The sequence below is a fragment of the Camelus ferus genome, chromosome 1, assembly GCF_009834535.1.
Source record: "Camelus ferus isolate YT-003-E chromosome 1, BCGSAC_Cfer_1.0, whole genome shotgun sequence".
Taxonomy (NCBI): Eukaryota; Metazoa; Chordata; class Mammalia; order Artiodactyla; family Camelidae; genus Camelus; species Camelus ferus.
The window spans coordinates 66,115,576-66,131,841 of record NC_045696.1 but is presented as its reverse complement, the minus strand read 5'-3'; the positions used below and the strand labels follow the sequence as shown (position 1 = coordinate 66,131,841).

Genomic DNA, 16,266 nt, shown 5'->3' with positions numbered 1-16,266 from the left:
ACTTTCATACGTCTGGCCCTTTGATTCCCATGCAGCACTGCAAGATGGGCGTCCTACACACGGAGAATCTGAATTTGAGGGGGGAAGCATTTTGCCCAGCGTCATCTGGCAAGCAAGTGGCACAGGGAAAATAATTACATATAAAAGCTAATTCCACCTTAAGTCTTCTAATATTTAAAACTTCTCCTCTTTTTTTCGCCACTATAGCTGAACTTGAGTTCTTATATCTACATGTTTCTCTACCATAGCACCCAGCACAGTGCCTTGCTCGCAGCAGGTTTTCCGTAAATATTTAATAAATACAAATATATGAGTAGCTTTCCTGTGAGAAATGTCTTGCTTTGAATATGGGAACATAGCTTTGGGACAAGCCTCCCAGATCCACGTTCAGGCAGCTTTTACTTGTGTTACCACTCAGGCAAAAGTAAGTCAATTAATCTCTCTGTCTTGGTTTCCTGGCATGTAATGTGGGAATGGGCATGAAAGCCCACGAGGGTGTTGTGAGGTTAATTAGTTAAAATGTATACCCTGCTATATAAATGCTAATTGCTGTCGGGAGCGTGGGTTGGGTTTTCCAGTGACTTGGCTTTGTGGCGGCTTTGCGCATTTCCATTAGTCCTCTGTGCCACCAACAGCAGCCTTAAGAAATCCTTTGGCGGAGGGGAATGATGACTTTGTGGTTTCCCCATGTTCCCGATGTAGAGAAGACTTCCACTATGGAGTAAACTGGATAAGAAGGGACATTTTAAACAAAAAAGTAATTCACCATGCCAATAATTCACTAAATTCCCTTTGCTGTTATTAGAGACAATCTATTTGCATACCAGCCTTTCCCCTAGTCTTTTCTTCGGCTGGTGCCTGCAGTGAGTCATATAATTAATTTGGTATTACATGACACTCCAGCCCGTTGCCATAGATTTTATTTTTATTTGTTCATTGAATAATTTAAAAAGCTCTGACAAAATGCCCTCAGGTGGCTGGCTCGAGAAACTCAAAAAACCCACAGCACTAATTTCAAATGGGCAAATACTGCAAAGAAAAAACTCAGTATCATTTTTGCTAATGTTTATGAATTCTAATATGTGTGTATTTGATCCCTATTATAAAAGAGTCTGATTCTTTATATACATTTGGCCTATGAAATATTTTTCAAGGGAGATACATAGCAGGTATAATGATGTCTTTTCCCCTTGACACTGTATTGCGTCTAATTTGGTTGATGTTAAAAGATATTAAGTCTATGGAATCAGTCAAAAATCTTGGTGATTGATCTGTATTTAAATTTTAGTATGTAAGGGCCTTTAACAAGTGCTATTTTAAAACTAACTCTGTCTGCTCTTGATTTATTAAGTTATGTTATGAACGGATAAGTCTGCCCTTTTTTGTTAGTCAATACTGGTTGCTATAATAAATATGTTCCCCAAATCTCAGTGGCTTAACACAGTAGAGGTTATTTTTTGCTCAATCACAATTCCTCGGGAGTGAGATGGCTTTCCTGAGAAGCTCTGCTCTGACCAACGACAGGAATCCAAGCTCCTTCCATCTTGCGATTTTTTCAAAATTTTTCAAAATTTTCAAAAATTTTTTTTTTTTTCAAAAAAATTTTTTTTTTTCAAAAATTTCTGGCCTTCAAGGACCCCATGGAAGGGAAAGAGAAAGCACCAAAGATTGTTCTGGGAGTTTCAAGTTATTAGGCATTTGTGGCCACGTTCATTGGTCAGAACCAAATCGTATGGTCCCAACTCAATTTCTACGGATATGTAGTTTGCTTATGGATCAAGGAAACAAGATTAATGAATAGTTAGCCAGGCTCTGCCACAGTCTGCCCCAGTGATTACCAAAATTCCATTTCCTATTTCTTCCTAAATTGATCTGCCCAAGTCCATGCTTGTGGTTGAGATGTTACACTAGCACGCTTTTTCCATCTCCTTTTTCACAATTAGCATTCTCCTAGTTTACAAAAGGAAGATCCACCTGTCACTTATCATCTATCCTACTATTAATCATTACTTAGGGCCATAAAGACTTCCCAGGGCCAAAGTGACAATTTGTATCATTGATGTCAGAAAGTCTCCTTTAATCCAAGTACCATTACCCACCAGAAGGGCTTCCTCATGCTCTCCAATTTACCAGTGTTCCTGTTGAGAATGAGCCATGATATCAGAACTGCGGTCTACTGACCCAAGTTGGGGTGATCTGAATTAGGATATACTGTAGAGTGGGGTTGCAGGAAGGATGCTATTTTTCATTTCATAACCTTGCATCTAAAATCATCCAAGTTTGAATAGTCTTGAACTCTTGAGAGAAATGCCTTTAGGAACAGCATAAAGAGTATTTTTTATGAAATACAGAAGGCAGTAGCATCCTATTTCATCCAGACAACAAACTTAGTGTAGTACAATTCTAGACTTCATCAGCTGCCGACTGTCTCCCTCTTTCTCTTTTAAACTATACTTTATAATTCAAAAGTGAATGACTGCCATGCCAATCCATATTAATACAATTTTTGGAATGAAAAGAAATGAAATCAATACCTTTTTCTCACAGAAAGTAGGCATAATTAAGATGATTTGACACTGAGAATGACTTTGCCAATCATATTGCATGGTGGATATTGCCTTCCATCCTCCCTTCCTTTCTTTTTTTTCCCCTAATTAATATTTTAATTATTTTCAAAGCAAATCTTACACAGAGGTTTTTAAGGCCAGTATATTAAAAGGCATAACAAAATAATTGTATCCTTTTTGTCTTAATTTTCCTCATTCCCACTAGTTCTCTTCTTCAGAGATCATTTTTCAGTATTGTATTTATTTCTTCTAGCATTTCCCATCTATCGTTTGATAACCAATTTGTGTATATGGTTACTTTTCATTTAGTCAACCCTATGCATTATCTTTTCATTTTTTAAAATATAGTAAATAAGGATTGTCTCCCTGAACCTGCTATCCCTTTTGCTTCCCTTACTCATTCCTCTCTACATAATACTACTGCAATATGTGGTTGAATCAATAATAATTTAATTAATATGTCTTCAAATATTAATGAACTTTGATTATTCCACTTTTCATCTTTTGAAGTTATTAATTGCCTTGCTTTCATATGCTCACTTTAATAAATTACATCTTTTGGTAACTGTTTTTTTTTCATACTTTTCAATCGCCTTTCAGCATAATTTTTCATAGTGCTGATCTAATCAGACCATCCAGTTACAATCCAGTTATAGATAATCAATTATAAATTTTTTTCTTTATTGGGGATTTCTACTTTTTTCTACTTACACTGATTTGCCACCAAGCCCTACTGCAAAGTTGCTATCCTAGGGTCGCCTTCATTGGTATTCTGGGAATCCGTTCCCCTCTCTCTTTAATTGGATCCCTTATTCCTTGATCTCATGTTTTCATCTTTCTTGCTCTTTCTCTCATTTTGTTAACATAAATCCCCCAGAAGCGTCTTGATAAAGAGCATATAAGAGATAAAATTACTGTCACACTTAATTGTTTCATTGGGATTATATTCAAGATTGGAAATAATTTTCCTGTCGATGTATTGCTTTACTATCTTCCAGTTTCCAGTCTTATTTTTGAGAGTTTCAAAGCTACTCCGATTCCTACTCTTTTGTATGTGACTGTTTTTTTCCTTTTCCTACTTGCTGCTAGTTTATAGAATCTTTTCTTTTTCCATCCACAGGTTTTAAAAGTATTTTTGTAGTGTAAGTCTATTTTCATCAACTCTGCCAGAGCAATTGACAGGTCCTTTTAATTTAGGTACTTCAGTTCTGGAATTTGTTTTTGCTTTGAATTACTTAATTGGGAATTTTCTTTCTTCTTCTTTTTTTCTTTAATTTTTTTTAAATTTTCTGTGACTCTTCTTACCGGGATGTAGAGACTCCTGGACTGGTCTTCTAACTTCCTTGCTTATTTTCTGTTTATTTTTCTTTTTACTGTACTTTTAAGAAATTATCAAGTTTAAATTCCAAATAAACCATTCTTTAACCATGTTTTTAATTTTAATGAGCTTTTTCTCTGAATATTCCTTTGTTATATCATCCCATTCTTGCTTCATAAATGTAAAAGCTTCCTTATTTCTCTGAGGATGTTAATGATATTTTTTTCCTTAAGATTTCTTTTTCTTGAATAATCTTGGTTTTCTCAAATTTGCTTTTACAAAGTTTCTTTGGATGTTACCTTTTATAGTAATAAAGAGATTTTTCTCAGATGTCTCCAAGGCTATCTGTTCATATTTAAGAAGAAGTAATTAAGAAGCTGATTAAAAATTCTGAATGTGAGTGTGAGGCTTGTTAACCTTGAGCTTTTCTGCTGGATGATGTACCTACACAATTTGTCAAGGAACCTCGGGGACCAAGACTGTTCGATCTTTCTCCCTAAGGTAGTCGTATTTCCTACAGAAGATTCACTCACTCTCCTGCCTAGAGGGCCTGGCTGCCCCTATCCTTGGAACTCAGCAGGAAAGGTTACCGAGTGCTAGGAGAGTAGGATTGGAACAAAGGACATCCCTTTTTGACGTAAGAGAATCATCCGATTCTCCTTATTTACCACTCTCCCCATGTGCCCATTTTTAAGGTAACTGGTTACATTTGCCAAGATAGGACGGATTATTCATATTTGTAACCAGTAAATTTCATTTCTCTATGACTTAACATAGCAAAGCTCTGCTCTATGACTTGCATATCAAGGGAACCAAGCTAAAGGAGTCTCAATCTCTCTGCTTTCGTATTTGCCAGGGCAGAAGAAAAGGAAGCATGATGCTTTGGCCCTTAAAACACCCACCACAGGTGATGCTCACTACATTGCATTAGCCAAAGTGAGTCACGTGGCATCTCCTTTTTTCAGAAAAGCATAAAAGTAAAATCTTACAAAATACCTAGGAAGAAAACCCAGAAATATTGGGTGTACAGCACAAGTGATTACTTATCTTAGTGTGATAGTTTCTCCTCCTGGGTCTTTTCTGCTTTCTGCATTACACATTGGTTTGTTCTCTAGCTTTCCCTTCCTCACTTGGGATTTTTCATTTTAAATGGGCCAGGCTGGTCACCACTTGTCCATTTTGATGTTGCTCTTGTCCTCTGTTCTTGCTATTACTTGGGGTTATGTACTGAAAAGTTATTTTAGTTTTAGTGGAGTTTCATAAAGGAGTGAAATTGGATGCATATACTTAATCTGATATATTTATCTGAAAAATGGTGGTTATAATTTCCTATAAACTAAATGAGCCAATTCTGCAATGTTGTGGTTTTAATGAAAATATATTTAACGAGTGTTAAAAGATAGATGTTTTATAAAAAATATTTTATTACCATTTATATGAATGTGAACATTTTGATCTTTCCAGTTCTTTTCTCTGTGTGTTGGATTTTAAAAGATGTTTCTAAATGAAAGCATAGCCATTATAACTAATAGTAATTTGTTGAGTCTTGGAAAAGTCAGTTTGTTAAATTTCCCAGAGATCTATTTATTTACTTAGGAATTTATTGCCCACTTACAAGCCTTTTGCAAGTCCTAAAGCTTCAAATTCTTTAGTTTTTATCAAAACTAAAGCAGCCACTAATTTAGTTGTTCTATCAGTTATCCGCTGCCCCCAAAATGTTGCCTAACAACCACACACTTCATTTAATTTATTACACATGTATTTTTGCTCGTAAGTCTATAGATTGCCTGGGCAGCTCTGCTGACATAAACTTGGCCCCGTCGATGCAGGCTGGGCTTGCTCTTGCATCTTTGGTCTGCTGTGGAAAGGCCTGCCAGCTGTGCTTCTGGAGCGGGCAGCTGCCAGCTGGAGTGCCTCAGCTCTACTCCACGTGGTCTCTTATTTACTAATCAGATTCCCTGGGTATTTTTAGTCAGTTTGGGCTGTCTAATCTAGTACCAATAGACATGCATGACTAGCCCAAATTGAGATGTGCTGTAAGGGTAAAATATATTGAATTTTGAAGACTTATTACCCCCAAAAAAGAATGTAAATATAAAATAGCTTATTAATATTTTGTGATGTTTTGGGTATTTCAAGTTTACCAAAATACTTTATAAAAAATAATTTCACTTGCTTCTTTTACTTCTTTAATGTGGCAACTAGGGCATCTAAAATGAACTGTGTGGCTCATATTTTATTGCTATTTGGCAGTGCAGATGTAGTCCCCAAATCAGGAGGCCAGGGGAGAACTTGGAGTCTTAGAGGGTTGTCTTTTCGGTTGTAATTTTCTCCTGAGAACCTCCCTTGTCCCCAGAGGAGTGAAAGCACGTGGCTTCTTTTCCAGGTGAGATTCTCCTGCACACCTTCTAGAATTCAGCAGGATCAAGCTATCAGATCATATTATTACCCAAGAGATAGTCCAAAGATGATAAAGGAATGAGGGGAAGTCATCTCTTCACACCACAGCTGCCTATTACATGCATTTATGAGAGAGATGCTAATGACCATGACCAGAGAAGAGGGTCCTGGAAAAGACTGGGGTATCTTGAGAAGAAGGTGTGTTCTCTGGAGGTGAGATGACTCAACTGCCTTTTCTTCCTTTCTGATTGTTCCAGAACGCTGCGATGACTGGGGACTAGATACCATGAGGCAGATCCAAGTGTTTGAAGATGAGCCGGCTCGCATCAAGTGCCCGCTCTTTGAACACTTCTTGAAGTACAACTACAGCACAGCCCACTCGGCGGGCCTTACTCTGATCTGGTATTGGACGAGGCAGGACCGGGACCTTGAGGAGCCAATTAACTTCCGCCTCCCTGAGAACCGCATTAGTAAGGAGAAGGATGTGCTCTGGTTCCGGCCCACCCTCCTCAATGACACTGGCAACTACACCTGCATGCTAAGGTAGCCTGACTCTTGCTGGTGACTTTGTCTTTCCCTTTTCATTCCTGAGCCTTTATTCAGATAATGCATGTGCTGTGGAGCTGGGGAGGGCAGGAAGGAAGCATCTAGGAAGAGTTATGCACCTTGTTGGCTTAGCTGAGTTTGGCTGAAAGATACATGCAGAGAAAATGGTTGTACCTCTGAGAACATTCTCTGTAGGGTGGTTCCTTTCCAAACCTGATGTGTATAAGGGTTGTTTAGAGGTGGAGCCTCATTCATTTGTACCCTTTCTCTGACACTGGAACCTGCCTACGTTTCAGCCTCACCTAGACAATGAGCAGGACAGGTGGCAGAACCCATTCGTTTCTGTTATTCTTGGCAGCTTTTAAAGTGCCAGGCACAGAATAAAAGCTCAGGATGCCACCGAGAGGAAAGAATACTTGAGAGGCATCAAATGTACTTAGAATGGCGCTTTTCAAGCTTTTCCACCAATATTCCTCTAACGAGCAAATGAATACCAGATCTCTGGGAATCTAAGAATATACTCCAAAGCCCCCATCATTACTGCAAAAGTCCTTTCAGATCCATGTTTTTTCCCTGAAAGTTCATGTAGATGTTTCATTTCACTTCACAATGTATCTACATTTCTTTTGCAAAATATTAATGTTGCTTTTGCTCTGAGAAAAATCTTTTAAAAACTGAGGCTCCTCTGAAGAGTAGCCATTTTAAAGCTTAATTCTTTGACCACTTTTTTCCCAAGGTCCCTTTTTAGCTTCCAAACTTAACTTGTTTTTTAAACTCTCATCTGGTTTATGGATTTTTTTCCTGCTATTTAATAAGTTCAATGGCTTTACTAGGACTGCCTTCACTAAATACCACCTATTGGGTGGCTTAAACAATGGAAATGTGTTTAATATGTTTTGTCACAGTCCTGGAGGCTAGAATTCAAAGAGCAAGGTGTCAGCAGGGTTGGTTTCATTTACCTCTCCTTGGTTTGTAGATGGACACCTTCTCTCCATGTCTTCATCTCATCTCCCCTCTTCTTCAGTGTCCTAATCTCCTCCTTCTTATGAGAACATCAGTTTTATTGGATTAGGGAGCTGGAAAAGTCAGTCTAACCATTGATCATGACTTTGTTAAGCTGAAATGTACCTTCTGTAACTTCTACCTTTAGAATACTTCCTCAAAAGTAGACCTTTTGTTATTTGTAGGTAAAGATTATGCCTCCCACTCTTTCCATCTTATTACCACTGTCATGAGACATTTTTAATCATCCTCCCCTCCCATCTTGGGGAGAGGAATGCATTCCCCAAACCTTCCATTGTATTTAATCTTAATTCATGAGTTATTAATTATGTAATATGTCTTAAATAGAAATCACACAAAAAAGTGGACAGTGAATGACCCAATCACACATCACCCTAAAAAATTACTGATCTTTTATTATCTATGTTCCCTTTATTGTTTTCCTATATATAGACACAGTTTTACATACATTCCATTTATCTAACAAATATTTATTCAGTGCCTACTGAAAGCTTGAACACTGCGCTAGATATAAGAAATAAAAAGAAAACACACATGGTCATACCTTTGTTTGAATTATGATACAGTCAATTAAGGAATTGTCCAAGGTGCTGAGAATGAGAGACCTGATTTAGATGTGGGGGGTGCATAGAGAATGGCATAGACCTCTGTGTGAAGGGTGGGGTGGGCGATGGGAGAAGAACCTTCCAGGCAGATAAAACGTCATTGTCTACAAACATTACAAATATAAATACAGTTCCCTAGCCATCTTAACATGTTTTATGTGTTTGTTAGGTTTTTCTTTCCCCCTTCTTGTTTGATTTTTTTTTAATAGATGTGTACAATAACTTTGAGTGATTGTACCATGATTTCCTTTATGATCGTCCTTTACATAGGTTTTTCTACTGATTCCAGCGTTTTCCTTGCTAGTAGAGCACTGGATGGGCATTTCTGATCACGTGCTCTCTCTATTTTCACTTTTCCTTTCCTCCGTTTGGGAAAAAAATCTCCAGAAATAGGATTACTAGGGCAAAAGTAAGGCTTTTTTTAAAGGCTTTGGAGACGTACTTGTTTTCTAAAAGTTATTTATACCATTATCAGACATGAGTTAATATGCTATTCTCACCTTTGCCTTTCCAGCACTGAGTATCATTGAGAATATTTTAAGGGTAAAATTAAATACATATATTTGTATATAAATATATATATATGTAATTTCACCCTTAAAACATTATACACACACACACACTCACATACATATCACATATATATGTTTAGGAACATGTCTAAAAATGTACACATTTTAGTATATCGATCATAGTTAATTGTGTCTGTTTTTATTCTGTGATGTTAATTGGTATAGGAAATATCTCCGTAACACATTTGTTACACAAACTTGAGATATCAAGTCTCAAAACATAGCAGTACTTCACTTCGCTCATTTTAATGTGTTTAACTGTATGAAAAATGCAAATGAGACTTCCCATTCATTGCATGTTTCTCTTTCCAGGAACACTACATATTGCAGCAAAGTTGCATTTCCTCTGGAAGTTGTTCAGAAAGATAGCTGCTTCAATTCTCCCATGAAAATCCCAGTTCAAAGATTGTATTTAGAATATGGTGTTCAGAAGATCACTTGTCCAAATGTAGATGGATTTTTTCCCTCCAGTGTCAAACCAACTGTCACTTGGTATATGGTAAGCAAATTAGAAGTCATTTACCCTTTCTAAAAAAGCAATGATTATTTGTTGACTCAATGTAGAAATAGATTTTTCTCATCATACTTTTAATTTATTTCATAATCACTGTATACAGATATATTGCATCTTTCTCACTTTGTACCATTTTAAAGGAAGTGGTGAAGACACTTTGCCTCAGCTCACCATGTCTTAAATTACATTCACTGGACTACCAGAACTACCTGATTTCTGTTAACTTCTTATGAAATACAGTTTGAGAAATGCTGCCCACTTCTACTCACTGCTGGGTGAGGTCAGGAGCTGCTAATTAATCTGGCAAATTTCAACTCTTTGGTTAGTCAGTAGTATATTATATTACTTGTATGTATTTTCATGTTTACCCTCATTTGTGGGCACGGTTCATCTGTGGTCTCTTTCACATCCAAGAAATTTGGAGAGTGAAATCAAAATGAAAGTGTTGGAAGGTTGGCACTTGTGGCAGCAGCCTTGTTCTTAATCTCTTCAAATATCTGCCTGAGCCAAAGCCAAAAACTCCTGGACATCATTTAAAACAAAACTCAGTGATAAGCTATCCACAAGAATCACTTTCAATAAAGCAAATGAGGTAAATCACCAACACGACCTGTAAAGAATCAGCATATATAGGGAAGGAAGCAGATGGAAATCATGTGGTATCTGGTAGCCTTGAGAACAGAACCTCAAAAAGCCAGCAGGTACTCATCTGAACGTATGGTGAACCAACTGGGAGTGGAATCAAAGCAAAGAGGATCAGGACAATATATGAGAAGGAAGGAGAATTGGCTAAAAATGGAGGAGCCAGAGTCAGGAAATCTCAAGACCACAGTTTTGAAGAAGGATCTCTGTGGAGTTAGAAAATCCTGCCAATTTCTAAAGCTCAGAAAAAACTAGTTTCACATACTAATGAGCAACCAAAAAAAGAAAAAAAAATCAAGGTAAATTCCTATTCAAAATTATAAGAAAAAAGGAGAATAAGAAGCAGAACATTTCTGTAGAAAAAAATAAATGAAAGCATGCCAGAAGGACACATTGTAACCTACAATTTCAAAAATGGAAACAAAGACATTACCAAGTGATGCAAGATGAGGAAGAATAACAAAAAAATAAGAATTAGAAAGGTCCAGAAATTACACAACTTGGTAAAAAATTAAAAGATAATAAATTGTTTTTCAGAAATAAAGTTAAACTAAGAGTAACATAACAGCAAATGAACCCAATAAATAATACTTTAAGATTAAAAGAAGGTGGAAGGAAGAAAAAAATTTAATCAAAAATAAACCAAAACCACAGTGAGGTATCACATCACACCAGTCAGAATGGCCATCATTCAAAAGTCCACACATGGTAAATGCTGGAGAGGGTGTGGAGAAAAGGGAACCTTCCCACACTGTTGTTGGGAATGTAAATTGATGCAGCCACTGTGGAAAACAGTATGGAAATTCTTCAAAAAGCTGAAAATAGACTTACCATATGATCCAGCAATCCCACTCCTGACCACATATCCACAGGAAACTCTAATTTGAAAAGATACATGCACTCCAATGTTCATAGCAGCACTATTTACAATAATAGCCAAGACATGGAAGCAACCTAAATGTCCATTAAAAGATGACTGGATAAAGAAGTTGTGAGATATATAGATATATATGTCTAGATAGATATATATATTAGACACACACACAATGGACTACTTCTCAGCTGTAAAAAAAGAATAAAATAATGCCATTTGCAGCAACATGGATGGGCCCGGAGATTGTCATGCTAAGTGAAGTAAACCAAAAAGAGAAAGAAAAATACCGTATGATATCACTTATATGTGGAATCTAGAAAAAAAAAAAAACACAAATGAACTTACTTACAAAACAGAGACAGACTCATAGATATAGAAAACAAACTTATGGTTACTGGAGGGAAAGGAGATGGAGAGTGATAAATTGGGAGTTCGGGATTTGTAGTTACTACTATATATAAAATAGATAAACAACAGGGCCATACTGTATAGCACAGGAAACTATATTCAATACCATATATATATATATACACACACATATATACACACACACATATATATACACTATGCTGTACACCAGAAATTAATAAAACATTGTAAATTGACTATAATTTTAAAAAACTCAAAAAAGAAAAATGATGAATAAAAATAAAAAGGTTAGAATGGATCTACCAATATCAGATAAAGTAGACTCTCAGGATGATTAATATTATCAGAGATAGAAAGGACTTTTCAGAATAACAATAGGGTCAATTCATTAAGAAGGCATAAAATGATTAAAAGTATATATACTTAGTAACAGTGTTTCAAAATACATGAAGGAAAAGTTGACAAAATTAAAGGAACAGATAGACAGTTCCATAATTCTAGTTGAAAGTTTGAGTATCTATCTATTTAAGTCATTAATGGACTGACTTAGTAGCCAACTTTAAGAGTTTTCTGTTGGCCAAAGATGGAACAATTTGAGCTTTAGTAAGGACATTAATTGCAGTAGGTCAAATCTCATGAATTGAGTTTAAATCCATAAGTTCATAATGATATTTCAAAATATTTAATTGGCCATATTTGGATGATGATAGAAAATAAATATGTTATCTTGAAAACTGGCTAATAAAGGGGGGGAATCAAGTTTTTATTCTACCTTTTCTGTGAGAAATGTACATTAATCAAATTGTTCAAGGAAGTGTGTTTTTATAAAGGTATATAATCACTTTGCAAACCCAATGCATTACTAAATGTAGGCACTATTCATCAATGACTGCTAACGTCATAAGAAGGGAAACAGCCAGACATATTCCTTCTGATCAAAAAAGACATATTGCCTATAATTTTGCCAAATGGAGGAAATCTGAGTCTGATAAAACCTTTGGATCCTGCAGTCATTTTGCAGGAAATATGGAAAACAGAGGAATGTATAGACCTGCACCATGAGTTTGCAGTCAGCAAGTGAGAAACTCTATTGGCCGAATGTCTTGAGTTATTCAACAGATAGATTGTAAGAAAAAGAAAGATATAGAGTGGGAATATATAGATAAAAAGGAACATAAAACACACTGAAAACACTATAGTGGGTGAAACTGTAGTATCTAAGGATGCACATATGAGCACAATTGTAAATGAAAACAAGAAAGTGATTTTACTATGAAAGTGTAGATAGTTTCCACTTTGGTGTGTAGTAAAGAAGGTGTGATTGACATGGGGCATGTGGAAGGCTTTCAAGGGTGACTGGGAATGTTTTATTCCTAGACCTGAGTGGTGGTTACAAAGGTATTTGCTTTATACTAATTTATTAGCTCATAAATATGTTTTCAGTGTTTTTCATGTGTACTTTATTCTACAATGAAATGATTAAGAAGAAAGGACATAAGAAAAGAAAGGGAGCTGGGGGAGACTGATTTAAGATACGTAACATCCAATTTCAGTGTATGGACCTTAATTGGATCATGCTTTATTCAAACAAACTATAAAACCAATTATGAGAAAGGCATGGAAATAGGAGCAAGACAATATTGAGGACATTGATGAATTTTAAATTATGAAAATGGCAATGTAGTTAGCTTGCAGAAGGGGTCTTGACATTTAGAGAACACAGAAATAGTTATAAATAAAATTGTATAATGTCTGTAATTTGCTTTGAAATAATAGTGGGATGCAGTGAGTGGGTATAGATGAAATAAGACAGCCTGAATTGGTACTTTTGAGGCTAGATATGGATACAGGGCTCACCGTATATTCTATGATTGTAATTTTCCATAGTAAAATGCATAAAAGGGATTAAAATAATTATTTTAACAATTTTACACCAATAAATGTAATATATCTTCCAGGTTAAAAAAAGTGTCCATCTATATATCTGCAAAGAAGTCTCTCATTCCTAATTAAATCCTATTTACATTTTCTATATTTTGAATATTCTGTGGTCATTTTATTTTTATATAAATTCTATCATTTCTCTTCTTTTTTTCTCATGCATGCCCTCTGCCTGGAACATCCTCTTTTCCTTCTTTAGAACAGATCAAATTCTACAGCTTCATAAAATGGTCCCTGTTCTCTCCAGCAGAAAATTAATTTTCCCCCATATACTCCCATAGCTATTTATCTATGCCTGTTTCAATGCCACTTTTCACTTCATTTATTGTTTTATAGTCATTTGTTTATGTGTATATTCAATACATACTTGTTTAAGATCCACTGTATTCAGTGCAATATGTCAGAGGTTTGGGGGAAGACAGTAATGAATTAGATACATGCCCTATTCAGCCTAATCCCAAAGAATCTCACAGTTTAATTCAAAAAGTTTATAAATAAGAATTCCTATTCTTATCAAATAGTAGGATTAGAAATTCTACAAAAGTGTCAAAGAGAAGGTACTGTTGGTTTTAAGAAAAGAAACAGATTTATATGCATGCACTCCACGAGGTTGACTATTTTGTGCGGGTAAAGTTATCCCATATGTATCTCTGTGATTCCCAGATTTCTGGTTTCCTGATTGGTCTGATGTCAGTCGTATTAACCAAGGTATGAAATAGCAGAGGAGGAGCAGGTTTGGGGAGCAAGTAAGGAATTTTGATCATGTGTCATATTGAGTTAGATTTGTCTGGGAGCCATCTAGGTGGCAGTGACCAATAGTTAGTGGCTATTTGTGTATGGGTCTGGAGCGTAGAGCTTAGAAGAAAAATCAACTAGAGACAGAGAATTAAATGCATCCATGTGAGAGGTGAAGCCCTTAAAAGGCCAAAATAAAGTGATAAGAGAAAGAGGCTAAGATTGAAATGTGGAGAGAATGTTCATGAGGTGAATGAAAGCAGAAAGCCTAGAAAGAAGAACGAGAAAAAAAGGTCATGGTAGTGAAACCATCACCACGGCAGATACCCAACGATGTGCAGGTGACCAAAAAGGACAAGCAATAAACTGCCATCCCTTCTATTCTCTGATTATGAAACAAACTGCTATAGATATGTGGTATGCTGCTTTTTATTTCTCTACATTTGCCTAATGGACACCTTTACTCCTGGGAGTGCTGCCGTCTTGGGAACAAAATCAGGGTTGTTGGTAGCTGAGATCTCCTATCACGGTGTAGCAATGCTGCTATTGTTTTCTGCTTTCTACCTTCTGCAGTCACTCCTCCGTCCACTGAGGTATCTTTGCTCTCCTACAGTAGTCCTCTTGCAGTTGCTATCAGCTGAACTTCCTACTATGACACTGTAGAAACAGGCTCTTTCATTAATACAAATAACTATGAGAGTTAAAGGACACACTAATCAGTTCCAGCAAATTTGCTTTCCTGCTGGCAGCAGGGTGAAAACTCATGAATTGAAAAAAGGAATAGGAAACTGACTTTTGCATTTCACTAGCGCAGTATATAGGGCTAGGTACTTTAAAGGTCTTTAGATGCTATCATATGTGATACCATGATCAGTCAAGGTAGCTAGCATCCTTTTATAGATTAGGAAACGGATGTTGAGAGATGTAAGACAATAGTAGTTAACATTTACCGAGCACAGGAATTCTTCCAAATGTTTTAATAAATTTACTTAATTATCTCAACACAAAGTGGACTCTGTTTTCTCCATTTTATAGTTAAGGAAACCGAGGTGTAGAATGGTTGAGTGATTTGTCCAAGGCGACATTGATTTGTACAAGATTCAACACTATGCAATCTGTATCAAGAGCCCAGACTTTTACATTGTCTTACATAATTTACTCAAAACAATCCGGCTGATAATAGGAGAATCTGGGGTCTCAGGCTAGTTCTGTGTGGCTCAAAAACCTTTGCTCTCCAGAAATGGCACATAGAACATGGTCCAGTCTTTACTTCTGGGGCTTAGGGCACTTTGCTAATTAAAAATTTTTTTTTAATTTTTAGTATTTTTTGTAGGAGGAGGTCATTAGGCCTATTCATTTATTTATTTATTTATTTATTTTAATGGAGGTACTGAAGATTGAACCCAGGACCTCACGCACGCTAGGCAAGCGCTCTATCATTTGAGCTATACCCTCCCCTCTTAGGGCACTTTAAAGGGCAAAGTAATATTTGAACACAGATTGGGCTCTAGACTGGACTGTGGGACATAAGGACACCTATGAGGAGAAGTTCGTAGGAAATCAGAGGGAACTCAGAAAAGCCGAGATTTGGAGGGAACAGAAAATCTAAAGTTTCTATTTCAGAATCTTAGAGAAATGGGGCAGGAATGAACCTTCCTCCTCTGTGTATCTTCTCTTCTTTCCTCCTCTCTTCTTCATGGCAGGGCTTTTTTTTTTTTTTTTTTTTTTTCATTCAGAGCCCAGGATTCACAGTTCTCTAATTCAACAATTCTGTGAGTTAAATTGATGTTTAGTAAATGTTTGCTGAGTAAGCCAGGTTTTGTAACTAGCCTGAAAAGCAAACCATGCTTTGTAAGTGATTTACTGAATTTCAAATAGCCAGCTTCTAAAAGAACTTCTGAAACACAGCGTGTATAAATTGAAGACTGCCTGTTTATTCACAGAGACTTCTGATTACAGATTAGTAATGACATAAGTTAAGTATGATAGTGTTGTTGTTGTTTTTAGTATTATTATTAAAGTTATTCAGAGACCTGAGCTTTAAAATATGGCAAGCCATCTTAACTTTCGTACAACTGGATTATTTCTTTCTCATTACTATAATGAGGTATTTGATTTTTTTTCCCCAAAGATACTTGTAAAAATAAAGACAGTCTGCCC

At 36.2% G+C, this 16,266-nt stretch overlaps 1 protein-coding gene across 3 annotated transcripts in view; it reads left to right on the top strand.

The window, feature by feature from the left end:
* Positions 1 to 16,266, top strand: part of IL1RAP (interleukin 1 receptor accessory protein) — a 121,427-nt gene that overhangs the window by 71,343 nt on the left and 33,818 nt on the right. For all 3 annotated transcript variants that reach the window (XM_032482139.1, XM_006188867.3, XM_014562725.2), the window contains 2 exons: positions 6,543 to 6,828; positions 9,344 to 9,530. In XM_032482139.1, coding sequence (XP_032338030.1) covers positions 6,543 to 6,828; positions 9,344 to 9,530 — 473 coding nt within the window. The remainder of the gene's footprint in view (positions 1 to 6,542; positions 6,829 to 9,343; positions 9,531 to 16,266) is intronic.